Source organism: Apostichopus japonicus, chromosome 10 (assembly GCF_037975245.1).
Source record: "Apostichopus japonicus isolate 1M-3 chromosome 10, ASM3797524v1, whole genome shotgun sequence".
Classification (NCBI taxonomy): Eukaryota; Metazoa; Echinodermata; class Holothuroidea; order Aspidochirotida; family Stichopodidae; genus Apostichopus; species Apostichopus japonicus.
The window spans coordinates 17,450,663-17,468,515 of NC_092570.1; the positions used below are offsets into that span (position 1 = coordinate 17,450,663).

A 17,853-nucleotide genomic window follows, 5' to 3' on the forward strand; every position below is an offset into this window, starting at 1 on the left:
TTTAGTGTACTGAGTATGATATTTTCCGTCACTGCACTGTGTACACAGTTGACAGTTATAATACATATAGGCCACCAGCGCATGTGTGATGTACCATGTACGAACATTTCACTGTGCGATGTTATCGATTAATGCATGCCTACACATAAAACTTCGATCAAAGTAGATGATCATACCATACTAGTGTGCTCAATATGTCTAAACCAATTCCAAACACATCTACATATATTAACGAATAGCTTCGGGTAATTTTGAACGGGCATATCTTCGTTGCAACGAATGGATGCAGACACTTTGGTAACCTGGAAGTGAAGGTTTCTATCGTGATGACGTAACATTTCCGACCAATCATGAGCGCCTATTTACACGCAATTGCAAACCTGTTTGGGAAAAAAAATTCGCATCCCGGTAACTTCAAGAAGATATATATATAGCTTTACTGATTAGATCCATGGTCGGATAGCTTATATTCGATTGTATTCAGGCTTACAGCTCATTGCATACCAACAATGGGGTTACCACAAGGAAATTAACTTTAGTGACTTGTTGCTAATCGAACCACTACATGATTCTTCCCCTGCGTGTAAACAAAGGCAGCGGTATACCTATAAGTGTGTGTTTATCCTTACACAGGATGTCTTACATACAACTGCGAAGTGAGTTGCGTTCATAGTCATTGAACTTGCGCTACGATTCAGAACGAAAGCAAACGTATCGTTCTTGCTGCCTGCCTGTCTGAGCGATATAAACTTGTAATTGGTTGAGCATAACCCGTTGATGGCACAAGGCCAAAGCTGTGGATTTGCTACTGAACAGGCCTTAGAAAGTGGTCAAGGTTTATTATTACATATTTGAAGGGATTACGGCTATCTTCACCGCTTTGGAATTGTAAAATGGCCAAACCTTCCGAACGTAGTTCAGGACGGCACAGAAACGTTGATGATGATAGTGTAGCGTTGGTCAGAACAATCGGGTTTTTTCATTGCGTTGGTGTTTTACTTGGTTGTGTTGTTGGGACAGCAATATTCCTGTCACCGACGGCGATACTGAGAGGTGTTGGTGGCTCCGTGGGTTGGTCGTACGTAATATGGATAGCTTCATGTATTTTAGGATCCATGGAGGCTATGTCGTTTGCAGAGTTAGGCTCATCACATCCCAAATCTGGAGGAGAATTCATTTACATAAAAGAATCCTTTGGACCGTTGCTAGCATTCCTTCGAGTTTGGACGAATGTGTTGATTATGAGTCCTGCGATGGCCGCTCTTCAGACGATGGTGATCGGTACGTACATCGTAACGCCGTTCCTCGGAGACTGCCAAGAGCCTCTATATGGTGCAGTTAGGCTTCTTGCTGCCTGTGTTATGTGTAAGTATTCACTATTCCCACGTAATGTTTATATACAAAGACTATAATGCCTTCGTGTATACTGCAGTCTACGTAAGTCGAATTTTACTCTTGTCCCGATGGACTGTTTTTACCTCCATGGTTATACTCACACACACTACTCAGTTGTATAACTCTATACACTGTGTATTCCTCTAGCGTGTCCAAGCAGGGAGTTGTTATGTTCCATAACAACTCCCTGGTCCAAGATATGCCCTGCAATTATATATGAAAACAGCATGTTTTCATATATAATTGCCCAAACAAAGGGGTAGACTATTAGTTTTCAGCAAGTGATGTTCGTAAGGAGCCGAAGTGGCAGAACATACTCGGATGTTGAAGAGTTAAAATCGGTGTGTTGAAGCTAGAATACAATTACGTCCTTGACCAACTGAATGTTGAATGTTGGCTCGACTACATTCAGTTGCGGAACTGACTGTATGTGTGTGTGTTGGGAGTGTATATGTAAGTTTGTAATTAGTCTTGTTACACTAATTGGTTGTATACACGATAATTCAAACAAATAAAGGGTGGTTGAACTTCATACTTTATATTTGTCATGTTAGGCCTAAATGTCAGGGTAGGTTTTAATCCGAAAAATCTCAAAAAGATATGCTTTGGGAAACTTTTCTTCAAATATAACGTATGTAGTGACTAGCCTATAGAACAACCCTATATCTTTATCATAATCATTTTTCCAGATCAAAGGTCATTTAATTGAGACGAGCAAACGCCATAGTCCGAAAGTCTTGTAAACATATAGGCCTAACTGCAAATTATCTGAAAAAGTTCATATTTAGATCAAAGTCTGAAGACCACTGAAAGACGAAAACTCCTAAACTAAACGGTGTATGAAGTTGTTTCTTCGTCAGTTTAGCTCCATGATGAATGTTAGAACCTTTCTGACTGGCAAAAATTAAAAATAGTGTACGCAGTGTTATTATTAAATAGTCTCACATGATTGACGAGGGACTGCCTGTTAAATATATGCTTATCTCTTCCCCAACCTCGTAATTAAGACAATAATAATCATCGTTGTTTTTTCATCTGCTGCGGCGGTGCGGCGTTCCAGTTGTGTAATTACTGTCTGTGAATCAAATTAATAACAGCCATAATTCCCTCACCCTTTCCTTTTTGGGGGGGGGGGGGATTAATAACAGCCATAATTACCGTCACCTTTTTTGGGGGGCAGTGGGGGGGGGGGGGGTACGGGTGAGAATTTGCCAGTGATTGCTGTCCATAACAAGATGTCTCCCTTATTTTTTTCTCCGTTTCTGTCTTGTATAGTTTTAATTTTCTTCATCAACTGTACCTCGGTACCGCTGACTGTCAGGATCCAATCATTTTTGACTGTCTCGAAGATCTTTGGTCTAGCCGTTCTGATTGGTTCAGGACTTATACTTCTCTTCAACGGACACACGGACAGTTTTCGAAACCCTTTCCATGTCAATCAGTTTCAGTTTGGTGGTTTAGCGAGTGCATTTATGGCGGGAAGGTACGCATTTGGAGGCTGGTAAGTAAACAAGCACGGTTATGAAGCAGACACCCCCACCCCCCCCCCCCCGCGCAATCATCGTTATTGATATGTGTGATATCGATTTAACACACTTCAATGAAAAATTCCCCAAACAGCTTTAGACGAATCCTTTGCCCATTTGGAGGTTGGAGACTTGATCAAGTCAAACTATGACATCATTTAGCCATGTGTGCATGCTATACCGTTTGTTATGTTTCTTTTTAAAGATTATTATGTTTATGTTGTACCACGGACATGGATTTTCACCTGATACTGAATCTTAAAATAAACTCTTGATCGTACCTAATGTCATGGCACTGCTGTCTATATCAACATTGTAAATATTCTACCTTGAAAATATGAAAACAAAGAGACCGTATAACGAGTTTCCGATCGTAATGGCACCATGATTTCCGGATTTACGAAATGATTGCTCACCAAAACACGACTTTTAAACTAGGATAGCTCTCAAACTGAGCGAGACTGTTCGTATAGGTCTAAATGTTTTGGGAAGATATAACTTCACAAAGGTCTCTGTCATATAATTAGCTACATAATGGCGGTTGTTTTTGTGTACTAATGAAGCTATCGGTAACGTGACGTCATATATAGCAACGAGAATTAGATAAGAATTCTCACTTTACTTAAACTGAAATTAGGCCAATTGAGAGGTCCGAGTAAATTTTGGGGAATGAAGAATAATCTATATTCTCAGTTTCATGATATACTTCAGGAAACTTTAGGAATTCTAAAAGGAGCCAGGTGACGTGGTCCAATCTGGCTCTGACGTCATTGTCTATATCTTGACGTCACTGTCTATCTCCTGGAACAAAATTTGCAGTAGACTATAGGCATAGATGAAACATTTTTTTTTATTGTAAACTTAATGGACTTAGCTATGATATGAGGCTTAGCAATCGGGAGGTTCCGGATTCGATACCCTGCCTTGTCATAGCAAGGTGGGTTTTTCATCCAAGAGTAATGTACGGTTTCCATCTGAAATAACTAACTTAAAAAGATTCCAAATATGAGTTAAAATGTTGAATTGGAAGCCACCCGACGTGTAAGTTGTAATTTAGAAGCCCTTGCGGGCTTCTCCTGCTTTAGCGTCGTAAAGTAACTGCTGATTACTATTATTATTATAAAGTAAATCGTAGTTTATTTAATGCAAATCGGGAAAATGGCGGAAAAATGTTACAGAGTAAATACAAATATGAAAACTGTACGTACAGATGAAATTATCAAAGACATAAAATACCAATCAAGATAATTCCCCCCCCCCTCAAAAAAAAAAATGTATCAAAGAACGTAAAACATAAAACACAAAACAGGCCAAAGTAGAATTACCTAATAAAATCAATGTTATATAAGAGCCAATAGCGGCAGCCAAGAAAGGAGTGGCGGTATGGGTGCATGTATACACCAGTTAACCTACTGCTGCTTAGAATAAGGCTGTCAGTCAGCAGAAGATAATGTACTGATAGTTCTTCCCGCCCGTTTTAATACGTCATTGAGACATTTTCTCCTCGTTTTTTAAGTGTTTCCCACCCAGCATATATAACACCAAACCGTAGATAATATTGGCCTATATAATATTAAAAATATTAATAATAAAACATGGCAAGTATGACAGGATTAAATATTAAAAGAATTTAGCTTATGAAAGCAGTTATAAAATCTAGATTTCAACCTCGGTTCAACATAAAGAACATGATCATTCCGGCCCAGTTTTTTCATCGAACATAACTCCCAAATATTTATATGACGCCATGCACTCTCTCATATATACAAATATGTCCTCGCTTTTCACAGGATTTCTGTGTAAATTTGCGTGTTGTTCTGAAGTCAATAATCATCTCTTTTGGTTTCGTTTTACACTCATTAATTCCAGATAGTTTTCTGTATACAATACCCGACGAATCATACTAATGTGATCAATATACAAACTAATGTCGTCATGATAAATAAAACGAACTGGAGGGTGGTGTCATCTGCAAAATTTCAAGAGGTGAAATCAGATGTGTAAATCTTTAAAAAGAAAAACGGGGCTAAAACAATTCCACGAGAACCAACAGTAATTGATATAAGGGCCTAATAATATTGAAGTTTATCCTACTACTGAATCTAACAAATATAACTGATACTCTTCAAAATCTTCTCAAGAAACGATGGGCTACAACATCAATACCAGCGCGTCTTTTGCTGTTTTGTACTGGGAGACATTGCACCAGTGATATGTGTTACACACTGTAACCATGGAGGTAAAACAGTTTTACCTCCAAGCTGTATATGCAAAATATGAAAGTATACAAAGTACACGACTTGATGCTATTCAGCAATGTGTTGTGCATCATCTGAATTCCTGCAAAAGCCCGCGAATGGTTGTGGATGTGTAATATACTGCACATAGAAATATATCGCTATATATAGGAGTACCTGTACAAATTAGAAGATATCTTCAAACCGATGATGAATACAAATTTAACCATATACGCCCCGTATAATTCCCAAGCTTTATAAATATATGTATATATATATATATATATATATATATATATATATATATATATATATATATATATATATAAGCGTATAGTGATGATATATGGTGGACATGTAACAAAGCTTGCAACTATACAATTTACTGCCTTCTAGCTTTCTTTCTGTCCCATGCCTGGTCCCCTGTTTACCCATGCATGGCCCTTCCAACTGTTTTTCGAGATGATTGATACCCCTTTTCCTTATTTCTGTTTTCATCTCTTCGTTTACAGGGCAATCCTGAATAATTTGACGGAAGAAATTAAGAATCCAGAAAAGTAAGTAATATTGTTTCAGTCTTACGAAAGATATATAGAAGAAACAGAGACTTAATCACAGAATATTACGTTTGACACCTGATCTATCCTTTATCGAATATTTTGAGAAGAATTTGAAAGTTATATTGAACCCCCACATGTTATTTCCGGCAAACCAGTGTGCTAGCCCTCCACCGTATCCGTTCCCCATCCCCTCTCTGCCCGCAGCCTACCCTGACTTCACCCTTTCCCTAACAGCCATAAGAAGGATATTTTGAGCTATAAAGCCGATTTATATTGAATTAGTTGTGTTCCTCTTGATGTTTGCCGAGCTACACGGATTGTAACGAAAAGCACCCTACTTGAAAATTACCATGGTAACCTCTATACTTCCATCTGAGAAGAATCTTGTGCCTCCAAACGTATCCTTCCCACCCCCCCCCCTTCTCCCCACCGAAGAAAAAGATATAGAGAAGAACAGAACGACAGAGAGGATGCCTAAGTGGATTGTTTGCTTGCGAATTATAAACTTCTTGTACTTTTTTTTTTCCTTCTTCAGATGACAAGATAAATACATGCAGTGTTCCCACTGCAATTATAGCAGTTACTCTGCAGGATTGTTTGGATTATATGTTTGTTTACAGACATTTGTTTATCTGTGATGAAGTCTTCTGAACAGGTTACTTGTTTCAGTTGTTGAGCTAGTCACCACTGAATATTCTGTGAACACTTTTGGGAAGTTTGGAAAGTTTATATATACCGTTGTTGTTGTTGTTTTTTTGTTTACAGAAATCTCCCAAGATCAATCTTCGTAACACTTCTGCTGGTGTTTACAATTTATATGATGGCAAATATCACATACCTTACAGCCATGACAGCAGAAGAAATGCTAGCATCCGACGCTGTCGCCGTGGTGAGTTAGCTGTACAACCATACAACCAGTTGAGACAATTCTTTTCTAAACTTTACTGTCATGTCCCGCTTCACAGCACTCGTATGTATATAGTTAGCCACAGCGGACAAAATTCAAGAATTCATTGTACATATAGATTTAATGGTACCATTTTAATCGATATCAAACTGTTTTTTGATTGGCTGGAATTACCCTTCAATCAAATATTTTTGCGCTGCGGCCAACAATATTTCGAGTAAGCAGGACATGGCAGTATTGGGACGATAAAAATTGGGGTCTCTAAGCAAAAAGGTTGGAGTACCTGGGGTTTAGGCACTGAGGGTGTCGAGGAATTCATGTACAAAGGTCATCCTGCCCAGGTCATTATAACTAAGTCATGTCTGAAAATGCACGAGCTGAATCCTCTACCACAGAAATGAAGTCCCAACCAAACTTGATCATAAGGATCACTTGAAGAGCCTTCAATACTTCACTTAATACTCAATTTCTACATGGAATCTCGTGGCTTTTTGTTGTGGGGGGACTGAAACTATTGAAAACATTCACGTACAATAATTATGGCAAGCCGAAAGAGCCAAATTATGGCAGTTCAAGGGATATAATAGTGATGATTTTCAAAATTCCAAGGTCCTTCGATGTACATGCGGTTTCACCATTAAAACCAGTGATATTGTGAGTTTTAACATTTCCCCGTATAATATGAATATTCACTAAGTAATGCATATGCATTACCCTATTTGTGAGCGATGAAGCATTCTCATGTTGCTTATTAAGTTGTTTACTTACTCTCTTTAGATCTTCGCCAAGAGAACATTAGGAAGTTGGTCTTGGGTCATTTGGGTATCTGTGGTATTATGCGCCGCCGGACAATTAAATGGCGCATCTCTCTCAAGGGCCCGGATGTACTTTGTCGCAGCTAGAGAGGGCGCTTTACCGGAAGTATTATCCTTAGTTCACGTTCGGTGGAAAACGCCTTTACCGGCAGCTGCTGTCACAGTACGGTTTGTTTCATCTTTAAAATTTTGTTTCATCGTTAAAATTTGGTTTCATCTTTAAAATGAATGATATTTTTAAGCAAATATTCTTTTTAAATATGTGTTTTGCATTAGTTAAATATAACTAAGAGTTGTCTAGTTTGTTTGCTTGTTGAAGAGGTAACCTTTGACCTTCCCTAAAAGAGTTAGCTTTTGTATAGTTCTAAAATATACGCAATGAACCTTTCACTGAACAAATTTGATTTACTGATAGTCTTCAAATTAAAAGAAAATATTTGTAAAAATTCATGAGTTAACCCTGTTTTAAGTTGACAGTAACAAATATTTTCCTGATTCTTTCAAAATAAGTCACATATAAGAGAGACATTACTCTTATACATGTTCTTTTTAATCGTATACAAACTACTCTTGTTTACTTCTTTACAGTTACCTCTCTCGTTGATTATGCTTTGTTTTGGCAATATTTATTCTCTAATCGATTACATGATGTGTGTCGATACTTTGTTCACCGTCCTCTCCGTCGCTAGCATATTCTACTTCCGGCGGAAGTTACCTGATCTACCGCGACCATATAAGGTAACGTATATCATTCATAATTAACAGCTTTACTTTATCTGTTTCAGCCGTCAACAAAATATATGAACGAAGCACGCACCTTCTACAACATTGATGCAAGGGGGAAGGCAATAGAGATGAAATAATATTTGACATTTAGGGATGTATGTATGTTTGTATCTTAGATCCTCCTGCAAGCAGGAGCTCGCGAAGAAGCCATCATTGGCTTATCAAAGCCGCAAGCTGACCGTAGTCAGTCTCTTAGATTCATATGTTAACGTCCATGATTATGAATTGTCAATTGTCAACAACTGTCAGTAACTGGACGAAATACATTAATCTTGGAGTGACTCGAGCTCGGGACCTTATGATTGTAAGGCACCGGCGTTAACCACGGAGCTAACACTCCAGCTAAAACTCCAGGAATGTGTGTTCAAATGTTTTAAGTCATTACTGAATGACATATATTAGCTATAATTGTAGCGGGTTACAATGTGTACTTCTTGCTCCATATGTATAGTAGCAAGAGCTATGAGTGGTGATTCTGATGTGTTTGTTTCATAAGTACCAGCAGAAGTTCATTTTGTATCGCATCAATAAATTTAGTTACAAAGGTTGATTGAATAAAGTACGTTGGGATGACTTCATACTGCACTTTACATATTTTTTTTTATAAATAGATAAAATTCCATGAAATACAATGCCATCGCTTAATATCATCCACTGTTGAACAATCCCTATGCACGGATGAAATAAAAATTTAATATTCATTTGAAAATTTCTACCAACTCTATTTATTCCTTGCTTTTACTCGTGTAAAGATATATAATGTACAATGCATAATACTGATAATATTGCCTCTTCTTTGCAGGTATATCTAATTGTTCCCGGTATGTTTATCTTCTTTAACCTGATTATTGTCGGAATGGCCTTCTATGATAGACCGTTTGAAGCAGTCCTCGGTATCGTGACCACGATTATCGGTATACCGTTTTACTTGTTTAGCCGCAGGAAGAATCGGTCTAATAGAATTCAACTTTACATGGGTAAGCTGGATCTTTCATCTCTTTAGTTTTATGACGCACTCGTATATGTCACCTCCATGGGGCAGTTTGAAGGAAGGGGAAATGTGTATGTGCGTTTGTTTTTCTATCTGACCGAGGACTTGAACAAAAGAATTCCAGGTCCTCGGTTGTGATTTCTAAAGAATCACCAAGTCCTCGGAAGAATTTCTATTGTATGGGGTATTGTTAAGGTTAGGGTACGTAGATTTGAACAATGGAAAATACAATGGGGTCCTCGGTTGGAATGTAAAACCAAGATGTGTGGGTGTGCGTGTGTTTGTGGCAGTGAGGGGCTGCGTGTGTATGTGTGCGTGTATGGGTGCACTGTAAAACCCAACCGGTAGATGAGCTTTCTGAACAAGGGTTATGACAGTCAGGATGACTCAATAATGTTAAAATAAGCGTTACAACATGATTTAAGTAAGTTTTATGCGGAAACGTAGATCAACGTATGAAGATATCGTTGTTTCAACTTGTGATGGTCGAGTATCAAAACATTTCGACATGAAAACGACTGGAAAGAGAAGACTGTGCGTATTTGCAACAAATTTACCGGTAAGTGATCGCTCGCGCGCGTATATCGACTAAGTAGATAACATCAGTGTTACCAGAGTTAGCGTTTTTACACTAGATCTAGCGTTTTTAGTCATTTGTGGGGTTCTAGCGCACGTTTTTTCTAATTTTGGTAATTCTACCGTTTTTTGCCTAAAACTAGTTAAATTGCCAAAAATTGACCACTTTTCAGATTTTTTAGACAAAATTCTTACTTGGAGACCCATCCAAATTTATTTTGAGTATTTTTGCCCAATCTTCGGAATTTCCTACCGAAAATTTCCATATTTTTTTAAAATTTTCTAGGTCAGACTATCACTCAAATCAACTATTCAAAATCTATTTTGTGATCGGTGACCATTCATCCTACGAATCTGTGCTAAATTGACTCGAAACAACACGAATGTTAGGGAAACTACCATTTAGCGTTTTGTAGGGTTTTATTTTCGCAAATCTAGCGTTTTTTCGTCAACTGTCGCTGGTAACGCTGGATAACATACGCCAGGGGCCAGCTTTTCCAAGTCTTGGATGATTTACGGTTCGTATTTAGAATGATTAATGCTCAATACAGTAATGATATTCGCAAAAATTCGACTGAATCTGAAATATGTTGTTAAAATTAGCCCAAGTCAAAGTTTAAAACTTGCAGCATGAAATTATATGCGTGATTGAATTGGATTAGAAAAGTTACTATTTCAACAGCCTGGCCTACAAAATTTACAAGCTCCATTTCACGTTGAACGTAGGCTTTGCATTAGGTTAGGCTATAGAGCTTAACAGATAGGCCTAACCATTAACAGTTGCGCAGTGTGAGACAAAGGAGTAAAACATTCGGTTCATCAGCATGAGCTCATGTGGTTAATACATGGTACTGATTAGCAAATTTGAATGAGGTATAATTTAGAGATATGTTTGTTGTGATTGGCAGTGATAGTGGTCATTCTGTACTAGCAAATATACAAACTATTATTGTTGATAAACACAATGGATGGCTTGTAGTAAAATTTCATAAATCTATTTTTCAAAGCCACATTGGAGCATACAAAGTGACAGAGACTGAAAACTATGATCAAGTAGTTTGTCCAGGTAATCTTACAGATTACTACCCTCTAACTTCCTAAACTATCAGAGAAGCTAAAGTGGTTGTGTTGAAACACTCTGTAGATATACATGAAGAACAATAGGAGTTACCCTAAGTTGAGTTGTCTGTGATAAAGCATGAGCCTTACTAAACGTTGAAAGATGCAGTACTTGGATGACATTTACATGCAAAATTTCTACTCATGCAAGTAGCCAAGAGTAGATGTACAGTAGATCAGCTGCCACACTGCATATTTATGCAGTGCATTTGGTATACTGCAGCTGAATGGGTTGTTGCACTTACTGCTAAAATATTACTATGTGGTACAGTACTGTAATTCTAAGGGGAGCGTACGAAACGACATAGCCAGCTTCTAACTCACTTACATTGTTCTCTTTTCATGCATAGGAATGCTCAGAAATTGATACTATGTACAAATTGAGGGTAGTGTTGTCACCAAAGGACATTCAGAAGGTGTCCCTTGAGCAACGTCCAGAGTCTGTTGAAAACCTTATGGTAACTTTGAAAGTTAAGTTAAGCCTTGAAGGCAGTTTCACTTTGCAATATGCTGATCCAGACTTTGGCGGTGAGATGGTGAATCTAACTAATGCAAATGATTTACCAGAGAGATGTGCATCTGTCCAAGTGATATACACTGAAATTGCTGAAGATCAGTGCTATCAGAGTAGTACACCCTCACTGTCATCTGTCGGTTCGTTCAGAAGCTCACATGACACTATGAGTGTTAGTTCAAATGATGACATACAGTCGGTAGAAGCCAAACTGAGACAAGGGTGTTGGCCAGAGGTCTTTCAGGTACCTAAAGTAGGCCCAGAGCTTGAACTGGTTTTTGAAGATGGTAATAGAAAGTATCTGTCAGAAGGAAAGAAGCATCTTGACTTAAGCAAAGATCACAAAAGTCAGTTCCTTGATGCGATTGCTAACCGCATTTGGGAGGACAAAGCTTATCCAACACACATGGAATACACTGAAGTAGCAAAAGCAATCATGAGGACCTATCCTTGTTTGGCTGAAAAGGGAAGTTCCTCTGGCTATGATGAAATGCTGAACAGCATCAAATTTAAGATGGGTAATCTTAGAGCAAAAATGAGAAAGTTGGACTGCATGGAACTAAACGTTAACTCAAGGAAGCGCTCCTACCCTGGAACGTCTTCATCAAAACACAACAAACCAAAGAGAGCAGAAATAAATTACTTACCAGACATTCCAATTGGAGAAGATGCAACAAGTATGGAGTCTTATTGAGAAAACTTTTGCACAGAAGTTCAAAAGAGAAACAGGGACATGGACAAGATTTTAAAAATGATGATAAGGACCTATGCATACCGTAGACAGGACCTGGTCTTAAATGCGCCAGCCGTCAGCGAAATGGTCGAAAGATGCCCGCCTTATTTCTTCCCAGTGAAGTAAGTTCCTTAATTGTTCATTAATTGATTGGGGGTGCTGTCTCCTTCACTAAAATTGGACATTTTGTTTTGTATTTTTCATGATATAGTAGCTGCAGTGTATAATGAGTAGTAAAAGTAATCACAGTGGGTGATTAGTGTTATAGATGTTTTATTTCTTATGTATAAAATTTTGGTAAAATACAGAAAAAAAGAGATACAAAGTATGTGGTCTAATATGGTGCAGCTCAGGGTGATCTGATCAGTAATTAGCATTTTAAGCATTTTTTAGCATTAGTAATTAGTATTTTTTAACCCATGGATGTCAGTCACCATTACTTATTTTGTTTGTCACTAATATCTGCACTAAATACCTGTAAAATTAGTTTATAAGTGTATATTATATATGGTCTTACCTGGGATTCCGATTGGCAGTTGACTACCATTGACACATGCACTTACAAGTTGCATTTATACTCTCACCTTGGAAATGGCTTTCTATAATATTGCTACCTGGCAAAAGGGAGCCATCTTCTTTTCATGGGGCAAACTTAACTAAATATTGTTTTCTACATTTCTCATTTTATTCTTTCAGTTGAAGGCTGAGTTTTCAAGGTTAAGCAACTATGCTCTGGACAGCAGTTTCTTTTCTTCACTAGACCAACACCTTGACAGAATGGTGGAAATATTGTCAACCAGACAAAAGTTTCAGAACTTGTTTCACTTTGAGACAGGGGTAGGCTATATAACTCATTCTGTAGTGTATGGTATGATCAGATAATACAAGAGCTCATTCATCTATATTCTTGTTTTAGCAATACTTAAAATACAGAAAATAAGAGTACATACTTTTTATTAGAAATTACCTTGTGACAATTTAACAGTTACATTTTGCATTGTGTGTACAATATTACATGCAAAACTAGCATAAAGGTATGCTGTATTTGCCCCAAATATACCAGAAATTCAAATATGGTTACATTTGGTAGCATAAAGGTACTGTATGCTGTATTTGCCCCAAATATACCAGAAATTCAAATATGGTCACCTTTGGTCAAAATTCTTACACTGTTTTTATTACCACCTTGGAGGAAATTTACTTTAATTTTGGTTTGTTTCATTTTTGCATTCTACTGTATATGTTAACAACACCATTGGTTTATTTGATCCATCGTAAGTACAAATTGTGTCCTGGATATAGATTCAAGAAAAAGGGACTGCTGAATATTTTTGCTAATTGACAGCTTAAACAATAATATTCTTTAGTAAAAGAAGTTAATATATTGCTGTTTTAGTGTAATTTATCAACAAAAAATAAACCGTCAGGCTACTTAAATAACCCTCTTAACAATTTGAAACCATGCCTGTGGCATTACATTCCATTATAAACATTCATAGTTATTATGCATCTGAAGTGTTTAAATAGTTCATGTGGTGTCCAGAGAGATATTGCAAAACTCCATTTGACTGGTAATTATCTTGTTTCTTGGTAAATCTTGAAAATGTGTTGAAACAAATTGTAATATGGAACAGGATGCCATGGGAAATTGTTTCTCTGCTTTTACATTTCAACTTATGAAGAATTGTTGATTGGGTGAATAGGCACTAATAATAATCATTGTAATAAAGAGCGAAACAAAGTTAATTTTATGATATGCCGATGTTTTCTTCAGGCAGAGAAATGATATAATAGCCCACACCTCTAGTGAGTTGGAAGGGTCCAAAAATGTCTGAAAAAAATTCTATCAGGCTTAAACTCTAGTTTACATTTTCATTTTTATTCAGAGCCATTGTTTGTCAAATAATCACTTTGTACTTGCTTAGTTATGGAGAATTTCTAACAGCTTGCTTGCATCAATGTGATTGGTATCATAGTATATGTTTCAGAAATAATTTGCAAAATTTGAACTTACAAACATGTTCATCCTAAACAAAGCCCAATGAGGGATGTACTGTGAAATCATTTACAGGAAGTCAGTATTAATATTATATATACTGATAAAGGAAAATGCATCAGATATATCTGTGTTGTGATGAAACTATTCAAATCACAGTAATACAAGTGTTTGAAGGATCCAAAAACTGGCAAAAGACAGGATTGACAATGGAATTCTTTCAAAGTTTTTTGTGTTCCAAATGGGTAAAAATAAAGTGCTTTGCTGTAAAGATCTAAAAAACAAACATTTTTCATTATGACTTTACTTTGCATGCAGGTTTTCATGAGCAAGGACTGTTGTGCTTCCTCTCAGATTATTAAAAGAGTTTTACAGAGTTGCTTTATCTTCTGATTAAAATGTAAGTTTTTGAGTACAAAGGACCAAACAGGGGCTATTTGCTGAACCCTGGCTTGATTTCATATACCCCTTTCTAGGATGAAAGGTTGTATGTGATTCCCCAAACATATCCTTAGCTTTCATGGGAACTAGTTTCATGGTAATTTCTAATATAAGGGATCAAAATACCCTGAAAAGAAATTTTTCATATCATTGAAAAGATGAAGTTCCTGTTCTATGCTTGGTTTTCACAATTGAACAATGCTCTTATCCATCATAACTAGTCTTTGTTATAAAAACAGATGCAAGAACAATTGGTCGCATCACTATAGCTTTGCTAATGACAACTTTAAGTACATTCCTTTAGTTAATGAAACATTGGTGTTTTGAGCATCGTTGACTATTTACATGATGATGTAATTATGATTCACCTATAAAACTATTTGCCACAAAATTAAAAGTCTTTAGCTAAAACAATCATATTGTAAATGGCTGAGAGGAGTGGTTACTTCTTTCTTTTTGGCTTTTAACAACATTGGTTATTTCCAGCAGCCATAACATATTAATTTTACTTCTGTATTTCATACCAAAGAACACATGCACTTGAAATTGGTATTTACTATCTCAAATGAATCATGGAAATGAATGATTGCAGCAGGCATGTACCCATGCTCCATGTTCTTCTGTATCTCATTATTGATACATTTTGGCGTTGTTTCCACCGATAAAAGTATTAGGCACTTTTTATGCGTTTGATTATTTCTTCTATTTCCTTGTTAAAGTACATTGTTACTGACTTCAGAGGTTGAAAATAAAGTTGTGTTGTTAACTTAGCAATATATAGTTTTCTTTACTAAAATTGTCTGTTGTCATAACTCAATTAAATTGAGGTAACCCGCTGCCTAGAATATGCCAAGTAGCGTCAACTTAAATATTCAAAGTTAACTCTGGAGATAATGGAAAGTGGGAAAAACTTGAATTGGTCTTGTCAGTTTAACGAGGAAAGGCTATGCTGTATCAGCTCTAATGATTTAGTTACCATAACTTGCCCAGCTTTTTCTCAAAAACAGATAAAGATTAAATTTGTTGGACTTTGCTGATATCTGTTGCCACAACTGATGAACATGAAGTGTAACAAAGTAAAACCAGTGAGTTGGTTGTAACCACTACTGTCAAGTCTTACTTATGGAGTTTCTGGGTTAGTAGAGTGAACTTAAAAAAGTTAAGGCAGCGGGTTACCTCAACTTTTTCAAGTTGTCTTGACGTGTTGGGTTTTACAGTGTGTGCGTGTGTTTGTGGCAGTGAGGGGCTAGGGGAGGTTGCTGGACAGTCAGAGAGCGTGTTTCTTGCTTTGCATGCTCTTCAGTTTTGTGAGTGCTGTTGTCTCCAATTATGAAGAGTAACTTTAAAATTGATCGCCTCACTAAGTTAAACTTGCAATGCGTAGACGCTATGGTGCATTCGGATTATAGGTTAGAACAGGTTAAAGGGGTCTCAATTCGGTACTGATCTTAGAGCATGGGTTTCCCTAACTTTATCCCCCTACGAACCCCCTGTGGATGTCAGAGTTGTCCACGAACCCCAAACTTTTCTAGACATGATCTGAGTCATTATTATACTATAATACGCATAACAGTGCTTCGTAAAAGATCAAGTATCACATGCATGGTACGGTACTACTATGGCAACATATGCGTATGGAACGCGAAAAGAGTTTGTCGATAGGTACGACTTTTGTACATTACTAAATTATATGATACATTAGATATTAGTTCAACAAAAAGTAATCTAGTTTTGACTTTCAGGAACGTCGCACGAACCCCCTGGCATTGACTCACGCACCCCCTGGGGGTTCATGCACCCCAGTTAGGGAACCCCTGCCTTGGAGTGTCAACCTTTCAATTTCCACAGGTACTGTTTCGTTTGATTACAGTTCTATATTCTAACAGTTAAAAACCTTGTCGATTTCTTCCAGAAAAATGGAATCGATTTATGCAGAAAATAACACTTTCGGTGAAACAAGAAAGGAAAACGTTCTAAAAGATTCTTCCAGACACCATTAGATTCGCCATTCTTATTGCTAAGACGGACTTCGATGTGGCCGACGCCCGTCTCTCATTTTGTCAGGGACGCGAATTTTTGAAGCCTTCCTGAAATAGTTCTCTGTTACGCTGAGATTGTCTGTAATAGTAAAGACTAAAGAAAAGCATTTGACGAATATTTTCCTAATGGCATCATAGGCCACTTACTGTGGTTCACTTCCTGGAGTAAGGGGATGGGGTGGTGGGGGGGGGGTAAGGTGGGGGTCAGGGGTGGATGAGGGTTTTGTCAGTCAAAACAGGTTACGTCCCATCAAATGAATCTCATGTAAAAGCACACGGTATTGTGATAGGGTTATCAACTTACAGTGTATAACAATTTTTTAGTTTTTTAGAGGTTAGTGTAACATTGTCTCTCAAAGAAATATCATTCAGTATATGGGTCGGCAACGTCTTACATATTTGACAAACTATATCCTTAGAAAATGGATGAAGTAATACTAATTTTTATGCAATTTGCTCGAAGAGGGGATGTATGGCTGGCACGGATAAATAAAAAAGTTTTTATTTTGTTTGGTTCTCTAACTACCACCTTTCTATTTACTTCTTTCCTTTAAATTATGCATAGTTATTATAACTTGCGTGTTTTTACTATATGTGTATGCTCTAGTGGTTATTCTCTATGTTAATCTAATGAATGTTTTATACGAATTTAATGGGAGACAAACTGAACAAAATCAACGGTTTCAAAAATAAAAATAAGTTGATTTAACAATATAACATGTATGCGATCATGGGTCAGAAAGCGTCAGAATGCCCTACATTTTTATTTGATCAAGAAATGTGCATTCTAAATAACCCGCTTAATGTTTGGTTCCGCTTAGCAAACAGTTACACAAAGTGTTTTTACTTATCTTACTAATGCGTGCCAAATGGATTTGATAGACTACACAGTTCAGTTTTTATCACTAATATCACTATCGTGCAATGAATATTTTAGGTAATCGTTTCTGTACATATTAATTACAGTGAACAAGAAAAAAATGCAGACCAAATTGGTCTGCCCTTCCACGATTTTTATATCGTAAACTAAATTATATATACAATATAATTTGAGAGTACCCATATATAGGTATAAATTATACCAGCAGCAGGTTTTTACCAAATAGTGCAACGGCTTGAAGCCTTGAACTATGTTACTTGTTTTGCTGCGTAAAGGCGTAAACAAATTGTGAATCTGGCAGAGGTTATTATACTTTTTGAAAGGTTCTATACTAAAAT

General features: G+C 37.0%; 1 protein-coding gene and 1 long non-coding RNA gene across 2 annotated transcripts; both read left to right on the forward strand.

Moving 5' to 3' along the window:
• The first annotated feature begins 379 nt into the window (after positions 1-379).
• On the forward strand, positions 380-16,804 carry LOC139974961 (cystine/glutamate transporter-like). The gene is made up of 8 exons (XM_071982526.1): positions 380-1,365; positions 2,671-2,896; positions 5,671-5,715; positions 6,484-6,607; positions 7,403-7,603; positions 8,029-8,178; positions 9,029-9,203; positions 16,509-16,804. Exons 1-8 carry the CDS (start codon positions 894-896, stop codon positions 16,571-16,573), a joined length of 1,458 nt encoding a protein of 485 aa, XP_071838627.1. The 5' UTR covers positions 380-893; the 3' UTR covers positions 16,574-16,804.
• LOC139974962 (uncharacterized) lies at positions 10,274-15,366 on the forward strand. The gene is made up of 3 exons (XR_011795604.1): positions 10,274-10,311; positions 11,263-12,281; positions 12,856-15,366. It is a non-coding gene; the product is annotated as an uncharacterized lncRNA (long non-coding RNA).
• Positions 16,805-17,853: the final 1,049 nt, after the last annotated feature.

What these genes read in the sequence shown, in the direction of transcription:
- LOC139974961 (XM_071982526.1), top strand. Translation starts at nt 894, where the DNA reads ATGGCCAAACCTTCCGAACGTAGTTCAGGACGGCACAGAAACGTTGAT. An exon ending in TCTTGCTGCCTGTGTTATGT is followed by an intron (nt 1,366 to 2,670) that starts GTAAGTATTCAC and finishes TGTCTTGTATAG; the next exon opens with TTTTAATTTTCTTCATCAAC. An exon ending in TAGAATTCAACTTTACATGG is followed by an intron (nt 9,204 to 16,508) that starts GTAAGCTGGATC and finishes GATTTCTTCCAG; the next exon opens with AAAAATGGAATCGATTTATG.